Source organism: Clupea harengus, chromosome 7 (genome assembly GCF_900700415.2).
Source record: "Clupea harengus chromosome 7, Ch_v2.0.2, whole genome shotgun sequence".
Taxonomy (NCBI): domain Eukaryota; kingdom Metazoa; phylum Chordata; class Actinopteri; order Clupeiformes; family Clupeidae; genus Clupea; species Clupea harengus.
The window spans coordinates 12,944,627-12,957,088 of record NC_045158.1 but is presented as its reverse complement, the minus strand read 5'-3'; the positions used below and the strand labels follow the sequence as shown (position 1 = coordinate 12,957,088).

General features: G+C 41.0%; 1 protein-coding gene across 1 annotated transcript; it reads left to right on the top strand.

Moving 5' to 3' along the window:
- Nucleotides 1-247: 247 nt before the first annotated feature.
- Nucleotides 248-6,546, top strand: LOC105901160 (betaine--homocysteine S-methyltransferase 1-like). The gene is made up of 8 exons (XM_012828557.3): nt 248-404; nt 733-865; nt 2,574-2,686; nt 4,341-4,532; nt 5,120-5,267; nt 5,485-5,667; nt 5,789-6,017; nt 6,237-6,546. Exons 1-8 carry the CDS (start codon nt 396-398, stop codon nt 6,316-6,318), a joined length of 1,089 nt encoding a protein of 362 aa, XP_012684011.2. The 5' UTR covers nt 248-395; the 3' UTR covers nt 6,319-6,546.
- The last annotated feature ends 5,916 nt before the right edge of the window (nt 6,547-12,462 follow it).

The following is a 12,462-nucleotide window of genomic DNA, read 5'->3' as shown; positions in this document are numbered from 1 at the left end:
CAAAATGAGGATGAGTAATGTCCGACAAGTGTCCCCTGACAGAAGCTAGCTGATATCATGGCATTGTGCCTGCACTGCCCAGTGTTACAAGTGACAAGTCCCTACACCTAGTCTAATAATAAACCAATCTTACTTGGTGAGAAAATGTTAATCTGTCACCTCATGCTTACTGGCCTTCCAGACCTTCAGGCAAAGGTCTCATTGTGTACGTTTTTACAAACTCCACCTATCAACACTCCCTCCCTATATTAAAAGGAGTCTGTCTCTATCTCTTCGTGCATTCCTGCAAGAGTAGGCATTGACAGGTGCACAGTAAGTTACACTGTAGCCTGAAATAATTTACAATACACTGAGTGTATTATAAACACTGGACTGACGACCAAGAAACAGGAGCAATGAAAAAGGTAATAAGCTGGCAATTATTAGATGCTATATAATACGTGTGCAATAGATCGCGCCTTAGTGCTGAGCCTTTGTGCATGTTAGAATGGTTAATGTTGGATTCTGTGTTCAGCGTACCACTTTAAAATGTATTCGTGTTTCCCCTGCTTCTGTTAACGTCAGCGTGTATTTCTGTTATCCTAAGAAAACAACGAAGAACCTACTTCCCTCGCTAACGTCACATTACAATGTGGACACATGTGCAAACGAGACACATGTCCAACGAGATCTTGGTCGCACGCAATGTCATGAACTTGTCACGAATTGACTCTTATTTGACCGGTATTCCAGGGTATTCTGGAGCGCCTGGATGCGGGGGAGGTGGTGATAGGAGACGGGGGATATGTGATTGCTCTAGAGAGAAGGGGCTATGTTAAGGCTGGTCACTGGACGCCAGAGGCCGCTGTGGAGCATCCTGATGCAGGTAGGAATGATTTGATATCTTTCACATATGAAATTCGTGACCATCTTAGATTAAAAACGATCAGTAATCAATAGGGAATTGCCACGATGTGGGATGTAGGCTGGTGGAATGGGGTTGCAGGTAGGAACACACGGCGTAGGAGACAGTGGCTTACTTAAAAATAGCTATTTATTTACAACCAGGGTAATTCAAACCCCAAAACATATAAACACAAACTTGAACAAAACTAAAGCCCTAAAACAGACAAGGTACAACTCTGTGCTAACAGGTTTGGTCTAGTACCTTCTCCCCGCTTCCTTCCAGAATGTTCAGCCTGTCCTCCCCTCAGTAGACAATGAGGTGCACCTAAATAAGGCCGCCCATTGGGCTAAATTGGTCCAATTAAAGTTAATTGGACCCCTCCACAGGGGTGGGGGAACCCGGACCCAACCATTCAGGTAAGGGGAGTCCAGTCCTTCTTCCCCCTTAGGGCCACAGTGAGAAGGGGGAGGGATTTCACCTTCTCACAATGACACAAAGGTAGTGAGCACGAACCTCCGCAAGACTAGAGACCGTCTGTCAGCACTGCCAGCAAAGATTTCTAGTAGGCTATAGTGAATAAAATAGAACAATAATTAATGGCACAGTCAGAGTTAATATCTGATGCCAGATATCCTATCTATCTTACTCTATCTGGAGCCATCTTAACATTTGGCAGTTGCGTGGCTGAACTAATTAGCTGCCAAGTTAAATGTATGTATTTGGGGGCTAACCAGATTGACGAGATTGTAACATCAGCCAGATAACTATCTGGCTAATAATTTAGTGCAAATGGAACTCCAAAAAAGGAACGTTTCTATTTAAACCATTTAAGATTATTGAAAAGTTTCCTTAACTAGCTAGCTACTACCGTAGTAACTAGGCAACCAGGTAACACTGTTTGCTACGGAGCCCCACAAGGGGCATGGTGGGAATTGTTTTTGGTGAGATTTTTTTTTTTTGAGCTACCTTTGCATTCCCTCACAGTACTTTTGCATGATCTCGCAATAGTTTTGCATTCTCTCGCAAAAGTTTTGCATTCCCTCGCAATACGTTTTGCATTCCCACAAAATAGCCTACATTTTGCATTACTTCACAATCCTTTTGCAATCCCACTACTCTTGGTCTATTTGTCACTGACATGCAACATCACAACATGGATCAGCTCATAGAATTGTACTTTGAACTTGGATTTAAATATGCAGATATAGTTTCTCTACTTAATGATAAGCATGGCTATGAAATCAGTGAAAGTAAACTAAAACAAATGCTTAGAATGAGACGGCTTACTGAAAGAAAGCATTACAGGTTTCTGCAGGATGCAGGGAGGGGAAAACAAAACTACTGCAAGGGAACGCAAATGTATTTTAAAAAACTCCCCACCAAAAAAAAAAAACATTCCCACCATGACCCTTAGGGGGCTCCGTAGTTTGCTGCATATCCTGAAACAAAGTTTAATTTCTCTAATCAGCTCATCAATAAAATAAATCTTATTTTTTACTTAACATTAGAAGACAAAACGCCAACCTCGTTCAGTAAAAAGCACTGCAGATTATGTGTTTTGTGTTCAGAGCTCAATGTTAGTTCAACGAGCAGTGCCGTCGTCAAGGTACTGTTAGGGTTGTGGCTGTATCTGATGTCGAACAAAGTTCAACCCAACTCCAACCCTTACTCCATATTCTCCTCTCAGTGAGACAGATCCACAGGGAGTTCCTGAGGGCAGGGGCCAACATTATACAGACCTTCACCTTCTACTCCAGTGACGATAAACTTGAGTTAAGTGGCAATGTCACCAACATTACAGTAAGTGCACACATGTTGCATAACATAGTGTTCACCTGAATGAGATAGCCTACTAAGAGAGTTTCCGGATAATTCCATCAACAGATTTTAGAAACTTTTTTACAACTGACCATCATGGAATTGCTTCATACTTCATGTAAATAATGTCATTGTACCCAACATGTAGTGTGCAAAATGTTTGGCTTGTTTCTTCTTTAGTTTCTGGGGGATGAAGGCTTTATTATACTGCATAAACTATTCATATCAGATGCTTGACCTTTTCAGGGATTGTTCTACACTATTAGATGTCTTTCATATCTCGAATAGTTAATAGTTGGCCCACAGTTGCATATTTGTTGTTAGGCTTTCAGTAGTGAAGGACCCACTAGCAGACAACACAGCTCAAGGATCAGTGTTAGTTTTAATAAAGTTTTCCGGCAACAATCTAAAGGCAGAAGACAGTCTCGTAAGTCAACAGGCAGGCAAGAGGTCAAAAATCCAACAGTCAAACAGAGTCCAAGGCAGAAGTTTCCAAAACACAGAATCCAAAAGGGTCAGGTAAAAAATCAGGCAAGGGTCAAAATCACAGGCAGACAGATTATGGTGAGTCTTACTAAGCGCTGGAACGGCACAGGAAAGAAAGTCCACATCCACTGGCACGATCTGGCAGAGACAGATAGGCACACCAGGCTTAAATACCCACAAACCAATCACAACAAACAGAAAATCAGGGGCCCGTTCGTCGTAGGGTTGAATCTAAGTTAATCAATTGGCCTTTTAGCCCGTTAAAATTAGCTCGCTAAACCGCTTAGCGAGCTACGACGAATACCCCCCTGGTGTGCTCACAAAATGGCGGGAAATCAAACTAAGACAGGGTGGAGTCAGAGACACATGTCATTTCAAAACAAAACAAGAAGGCCCATGACACCACCACATGATCAAAATGTAAACAAAAGCACATGTTGCCGGAAAAACAAGAACTTAAACAGCAGAATCAAGTTATGACTGGCAGAAAGTTGCATTATTGTACAGCTATCTTTATGCATGACAAACTGTACCATAAAAACAACCATACCACTTGAAAAAGCATGTTTTAATTAGTAAATGCTCAAAATATGAAGTTGGTGAACCTATTTATTAAGGTATCAAACATTGCATGTTTTACACTAAACGTTGTTATATATACAGATTCTACCAGTACGTTGTTACATTTGTGGGATTGTTATGTTTATAAAGTGCAGATATGTATTAAGTCTGTGGTTTATTACATTTATGGGAAGTTATTACATATGTGGGTGTAACATACGTTTATACACAAAATGTGTGTATTACAAAAGTGGTGGATTAGCAACATTTGACATCAATGCATTGTTCAAAAAGTAGACACTATTTCTTTGAAGATTTAAAATGTTTTACATTGCATGTAGTTCAATTGTAGAACTGGGTTTTGAAGAATACAGCAGTGTTAACATTGACCATTTAGACATAAAATACACATGAATTCACTGATAGAGTTTAACAATAGTAATACACAGGTTTGTGATCAAATAGTAAGCATCTGTATTTAACATTTCCGTTAGCAGCAAAACATGGCATGTTTGATACATATTACATCTTTACCCTAACTGTGGTTAATGGCAGGATTTAAACCCTAGTTTGTTTCCTAATTTTCAAGGGTCAACAAATCAACGCGGCCGCCTGTGACATCGCCAGGGAGGTGGCCAATGAGGGGAATGCTCTAGTAGCGGGGGGCGTCTCTCAGACCCCAGCCTATAGTGGCAGCAGCAGTGAGAAGGAAGTGAAGGCCGTCTTCAAGAAACAGCTAGACGTGTTCATCAAAAAAGATGTGGACTTTCTAATTGTGGAGGTACTGTAGGATAATCTTGTTTTGAATGCAAAGTTCCTGTTTACATCTTTGCTTGTATGTCATCCAGTAAAAGTCCTTACTTAGAAAGGCCTAAGGTAATATTAACCCAGTATCTCAAAAGATGGCATAGTAAACATTAATACCAAAGTCATGGTAATCGTCATGGAGCACAGTTTCTGATACATGTTAAAGGTGGGGTAAGCTATTTTAATCCAATACACTTTTTGTGAAATTCAGCCAATTCTCAACTGTAGACAGTTTGCTAAACCACAATCTAGCTAAAGTTAGTTACATTACTTGCTGTGTCGTTGTTTGCTCTATATCATAGTATTTGTCTGTTCAAGGTTCGCAAAGGGTTTTATAGCCTAAAAAAACTTAAAAACACAAGTTTGCAGATGGGGAGAGTTTAACCATTAAATTTGGACCCAAAAATATATAAAATTAGGGCCCAGGTTGAAATCCCCCAACGTTTTCCTTTAAGGCGTATTTGATGTTGTGTCAGATAGATGTCAAGACAGGAGCAAAGCCTCAGCTGTTTGATTGAATGACCTGTATCAGCACTTTACTCCCACTGCTTTTGACCACAGTATTTTGAGCATGTGGCAGAGGCCGAGTGGGCAGTGCAAGTTCTGAAGACCAGTGGGAAGCCAGTGGCTGCCACCCTTTGCATCTCCCCAGAGGGAGACATTGATGGGGTTACCCCAGGGGACTGCGCAGTCAGGCTTGTGAAGGCTGGTAAGTCACTTGATTTAGCAATGACGTAACATACAAATGACATTTGCCATTACACCATTATTCACCATTTTTCCATGTATTAATCCATATATTAGGTTGCATTCAAATGGTAACTTTGTTACAATCTCATTACTACAAATGTATAAACTTGATCCTTTGTAGTACTGCTCTTGCTGTTTTTCCAATAAGCATGATACTGACCTTATGAGGTGCACAGGGGCACAGATTGTTGGAGTCAACTGCCATCTGGACCCACTGATTTGTGTAAGGACAGTGAAGCTGATGAAGAACGGGTTGGAGGCTGCCAAACTGAAGGCCCACCTTATGGTTCAGCCCCTGGGTTTCCACACACCAGAGTGCAACCATACCGGCTACCTCAGCCTGCCCGAGTTTCCTTTTGGTGAGCATTTTCCTTTTGTGTGTGTGTGTGTGTGTGTGTGTGTGTGTGTGTGTGTGTGTGTGTGTGTGTGTGTGTGTGGTCTGTACTATCTGAGGAGCTCAACCATGATGTGTGCTTTCAGCATTGGAGACAAGGGCAATGACCAGGTGGGATATGCAGAAGTATGCCAGGGAGGCTTACAAAGCAGGGATCCGTTACATCGGAGGCTGCTGCGGGTTTGAGCCCTACCACATCCGGGCTGTTGCAGAGGAGCTGGCCCCAGAGAGAGGTTTCCTGCCCCCAGCGTCCGAGAAGCACGACCTGTGGGGCAAAGGCCTGGAAATGCACACCAAACCCTGGGTCCGGGCCAGGTGAGTTGTTGAATAACTCGTACACTTTTCTCCAACTGTTTCATCATCTCCGTATCTCTACAATGTACCTAATGCACTAGTAGTATTTACAGGATTCACTCAATGTTTGTATACTTTGTACATTATCTTAGCAATATTTCTGAATTATACACATGAATGATTCATTATTGTGTTGGGAATGATGAGGTCTGGTCTGTTTTTTTTCCCATCCTCCTGAAGGGCTCGGCAGGAATACTGGGAAAACCTTCTGCCGGCATCAGGGCGACCAAAGTGCCCCTCGATGGCAACTCCTGATGCTTGACCACCAGCAAGAAAATACAGCTGCAAAACAATGCAAATCTAATCATCAATCAATCAATCACTAATCATCAGTTCTCATCACAGGCAAAGCTAATACGCAAACACGTACAACCATGACAACTTTTATATTCCTTTTTTTCACATGCAATGAATAATCAAACACAATGTGAGAGATATTGCTCTATTCTTGTACTCTGAATATGTAACCCCAATAAAGAAATCTCAGAGACTGTTTACTTGAGTTGTATTTTGAGGTGACATTGAGATGTTTTTTAGGGGGAGAATTGTGAGTCAGGGCTACTCTAATTAATGCTGGGGTACACTAAGCAATCAGAATATTAGATATAACTTCAAGCAAAGAACACCCAAGGTGAATCATAAATCCTGTAAGGTTTTTAATGTCGTAATTATTATTTTTATGCTTCCTTGACGTGGCTTAACAGGCTTTTCAGGGATGGGGGATGGGTTACTCTGAGTCTCTGTGCAGTTCGCCACAGGGTGTGATTGCACAAGCTCTTTTGCCATATTTTGAAAGTTGTATTGCACTGACAAATCCTAAAAGGTGGTACGCTTTCACAGCGCAACGTTGCTCACTATATCGCCAAAAGATAGCGTGTTAGCAAGCTTTAATCAGTGCCAGCTGGGCTGTTGGTGGTGTTTGCAAGATTTTTTCTGAGGTGGAGTGAGGAAGAAGTTGGCTCCCACTGTTTTAGTACATGAAAAGTTGAGTCCAAGCATGCTGTAGCTATTAACAGCAGATGAGCAGCAGTGGTTCCCCCCTCCTCCCATCAACTGTCCCCTTTGGGGTGTCCCCACCAGAGTCTGGAACGTACCATACAGAAGAAAAGAGAGCTCAGCTGATTTCCCCACCGCTGCTGAACCCCAGCTGCTATAATCATAGGTCCTCACATCTGGTGTGCTGCCGGTGGCAGGAAGCTTAAAGGACACAGCACACAGTCACTTGAAAATACATTATGTCTGCAGCTTTCTGAGAGCTCTTCTGGGAGGACGGTTTCTGAGCTCTGTAAGTGAAATGACACAGAAACTAGCCTACTGTATCCTTCACACTATCTATTTTCTGATCGTCGTTGTTGTCACACTGATAAGTTCACAGGAGACATGTATTCATCTTTGAAGGCAATTTTGGTTTTACCTTTTTCATCCTCGCCCATGCAAGCACTTGCAGTGATATGCCACCCATTGTGCAGATGGAGTCACAATCACAATTCATAAACAAGAATTGTGAAGAATAACCATACATTTCCTTAAAGCAGCAATACGGAGTTCTGTTCCAAAACTAGTAAGCTAACTACCTAAAAGGCATGCAAAAATCTTGCAAACACCACCAACAGCCCAGTTGACACTGATAGAAGCTTGCCAACACACCAACTGATGTCTTTTGGCAGTATAGCTGGCAATGTCATGCGTGTGAAAACTTGTCTTCCATTTTTGCAGGGTGTTCCAGCCCGGTACACAGAACAACATAGGGCATATCCTGGATGGCTGGTGGGAAAGACACAGGTGTTTATCTGTCCTTCACATGACCATATGCTATCAAAATTAATTTGAGGATGGTATCAAAACTAGTTGCCTATAAAACCATACCTCAAAAAGTGTCAAATTGTTGCATAGTGTTACTTTAAAGGGGAACACCAGTATTCTTTTAACCTGGGCCCTATTTTTTCATCTTTTGGATCAAAAGTTTTACCACAGACAAAAACGATTGAAATCACTCCATTGTTGAGTCAGAACGCTGTTACATTTCTACAGTCATTAGTTCTTCCGGATTCAGGAACGAAAGAAGAGAAAAGTAAACTAATCACTGAAGAGGCATTTATTTTCTACAGTTTATTTATTCCTTTCCATATGGTCAGACACATAAGAATAACATAATTAATAACAAACGAGCTGTTTGCTTTGATGCAGATGCTTGCCTCACATGATAACATTGTATAACCATTTTGGGGTTCCGTTTCTATCATTTTAGTTCAATACAATCGTTTTTGTCCCTAGTAAAAAATTGGACCCCAAAAATGGGGACCCCGGTTAAAGCATTCTCCTTCAAGAATATCACCCCGATTAAAATGTATTTGCAATAGTCAGTTGATTACTGTTTTTATATTGTTTAGCTTCACATTACCGTAGCCTATCCATAGGCTACTTATTTGTGCCAATTATGGGCTGATAGATTCATACCTTTTGACAGACATTGTATCTAAACGTTACATCAGGATCAAGGTTTCAAATAATGGTAAAAACACTGCAGACAGCTGGATTGGAGATCACACAAAAATATGTTGATGGTTAACCAGAATTTAAAAATCATTAACATCTTACAGGGTAAACATTTTATTATTAGCTCATTCACAGAGCAAGACATAAGCCAGCTGGACACAGCTAGATTTCACCCACACACTGTCATACCAAACCTGACAAATAAGAAAGATATTGTATGCTATTACAATTTAGTAGAAATTGTGCATTCATATTAAGTGTTAGTAATGATGAAGTCTGTGTATAATTTCTTTTTTTATGGCTGTTTTTATAGTTTTCTTTTGTCAAGCTGTGAATTATTATCATATGAAGGTGCATTGACCTGATTTAAACTCTGACTGTGTTTATTTAGTGCCTTGGAGTTATTCATTAATGCTCTATTTGTTTTTTTTGTGTGTGTGTGGATTATAAATTTTAGTCATACTAAAAGTGAAGCAAAATGACCTAATTTCACAGTACAGTGAAGACAATTTTATAGAGTAAATTCGTGCAGATACCCCCTCATTGAGAATATACCCCAGCAGGTACCTCACCAATAGACATATTCCTTCTTTCCATCTACAAACTTTAACCTTTATTTGGAGATTATAGTGAAGACTGACGGGTTGCGTGGAAGAGGGAGAGTGGGAACGGGAAATGACCACGGGTTGGATTCAAACCTGTAAACAATATTTATACTTAAGTATATTAAAACTTTATGATTTAAAATATCAATACATTAAATATGTTACATTGGTCCAATGATAAGGGCAGAGTATGACTGTAGCCTCATTGCAGATGTGATTTTATCAAAGGCATGACATGGCAACTTACTTAATACCAAGATGTGTTCTTTGCACATTTGAGAAACACTCAGACACTTTCACGTTCCAGACCTTAAAGCGAATCTTCATGAGGAACACTAGCAGAGCCATGATTATTCAAGTAATACTTCAATTTTAATATTTCATAACAATCTCCTTTAATACTTTATTAAGCAGAGATTCAGAATTACAGATTATTTGAAACACAGAGTATTCTGTGTTACAATACATCATCATCATCACCCTCACTCTGCATGACATTCTAAGTATCCAGCATACTTCAGCTCTGTCTGAAGGCCCATACCAGCAGCACAAGCAGTAAACAACTGCTTCCTTCTACACAGTTCTTTTGTCCAAACACAATTGCAAGTTTTGGCATGGATGCCGTGTTTCTGTGTGTTTCACCACAGCTGCCCCATTGTTCTCTCATGACAGGAAAAAAACAACAAGAGGTTTGGAAGCTATTGCCAGAAGAGGGCACACTTTAGCCAGCAAAACCAACAGGATAGCAGAGAGGGCCCATCCCTGCCTTTGCCTTGACTGTTGTTTGTGAAGCTTACCATCTTCACAATATGATAAGGGACTGAACTTTCTTTACTGTCTAGCACAAGTCATTCCTTTCAAGCCAATTCTGAGTGACAAGAAATTACTTGGATGCAGTAGGCTACTGCTTTTACAAAAGCAACCTAGTCACCACAATAGTTCATCCTTTATGGGAGCAACTGAAACCAATTAAGAGTATAAAATCAATAAATAGGCTGTTCATATTTGAATAAGGTACTTGGAACTATCCTTTAAAATCTCGTCAAGGTTAGACATCCCTGAGGGTTTGGCAGTATTAGTGTTCCACCAGTTCAAAGAGTTAGGAGAAATGCCCCAGGGAAGGCACTGGTGGGTCAAAACCTACAATACGATTTGAGTTCCAGGTGCTGATGCCAGAATTGGTTGCAAGTACCTTATACAGTGATATCATAATTACGTTAAGCAAATATCACTGCCAAATGCCTCTCACATCTAAAGAAATGTGAGATAACTGAAGTAAGAATAAATTCTCACTTAGCAGAACATAACACTTTCAGACACTAAGTTTGGAAGCCTGTGACACCTAATATATTTGCAGGTGTCAGCTAACAACACCCAGAGGGGAATAGACCAGAGGAGGCCTCAGGACCAGGAGATGAAAGACGGTCAAAGGCAACTGCTGGACTTCTGGCAAACAATTAGTCTGAGGAATTTTAATGGAAAGATTTTCCCCAGGGAAAGTCTACCACTTCTCACAGTGCACACATTATCCAAGCCTCCATTGATCCAGTGTCTGATACAGGTAGGACTACAGCATTGGAGTAGTGAGCTAACTAGGGGGGGGGGGGGGGGTCAAGAACCAATTTAACAATCAATTATCCGCTGTGAATAAATTATAATCCTCAGTGATTGCCCTTTCCATGATGTTAATGTAGCCGTTAAATACAGGGGTGCCCACAGGATTCTCATTTAAGGAAGGCATACTCAAGAAAGTTGTGCCACCATAGAGTGTGCCACACACAACCTAAACTGCAGAAGCTCGTTTTCAGTAAATGTAGAGAAACCAACTATTGAGAGCACCTGGAGTCATACTGGAGCAAATGTGTTTCTTGGTCGCTGGCTAATTATGTGCACCAACAGTAACCCAACCCTGGTTTAACACGCTCTCATTGTCTCTCGTTAAAAGAATGAAACTCAGTCTACCTTACAATGAGATTGACACTCCCTCTAAACTCTCTCCGAATCGATTTCAAAGTCACAAAGCCAATCCTGTTATTAAAGCCAATGCGTTTGTGATACTGTTCCTCTGGTAGCTTATGTCTTTAAACATCTCAAGCAGCTGAATGTCTTTTCAATCAAAGCAGTTGAGACAGGCATTGTCAGTAGAACTTTAAGTATATTGTGAATGTTTGGGTACATGTCCACTGTCTCTGTCAGGATGGTGAAAAGATCAGAAGCAGTTCCCTGCAGCATCTTTGTGATGCGCCAGCTTCACATGTGCCAAGTCCAGACTGGGTAACACTATGCTAACTCAGTGACAGCTAAGTTGGGCGCCACCATCTGCTTGTTATTTAAAAATATATAATAATAATGTTAAAAGTTCAATTAAACTACATTGCTTTCTTTTTTTGTATCTCAAACATACTTTCATGTTATTACATTTCGCTCCTGCCAATTCCGCTTCGAATTCACTACCCTATTCAATATGCCAGCCTACTGATCAAAACAAAACTGCCAGCCTGCCCTGTGCCACTGCTAGGGTAAGCAAACACATTTTGCGTACAGGTATTTTGAATACTGATTGAATACCAAGGTTCTCTCAGGGCATAAAGCAGTGTCTAAGAGGCCATACTTCACCTTTTTGTTTTATCATAAAGTTGTGGCGTCTACAGCAGTGTTCCCAATCTTTGGAAGTGAGTGGTGAAGGCCGTTACATAAGCTCCAAAAATCCTGAGCCACAGAGAAAGGACTTATTCTGGCACAGATTGATATGATTCATTGCGGGAGCCGCCTCCCCATGCTGGCGTGGGAACAACAACGGCGCGCAGCAGAGGGAGATCACATTCTCACCACTCAAGGTTCCCCTCAGCTCCGTTTTCGCTGAGTCCACTGTGGAGAATGGCTTTGATGATCATCTGTTTTTCCCCATCTCTCTTTGACTACCCCTCTGGTTGATGCGCCCCCCGTGTGCCCTCCCAAAAGGGATAATGTAATCTGTAATGACCTTTCAAAAAAACAAACCCTTTGAAACTCGAATGCTCTTCAACCCCGGCTAACGCTATCTGATCTAGCATCGTCTGTTTTGACACTGTGAGAACCATTTTCACACGGCAGGCAGGAGCCTCATCCCCTCCGTGAGACCTTCTGTGAAGCATACATCCATAATACATCATAACTGAAGCGCATTGTACATTGGAATGCAACTAGAATAACTAACTGGATAGCATGTGTTAAGGGAATTATATTATGGTGAATAGCACTCAACGTTACTATACAGAGTGACTGCCATATAATGTACTATAAATGCATACTATAAATAAAGTTAA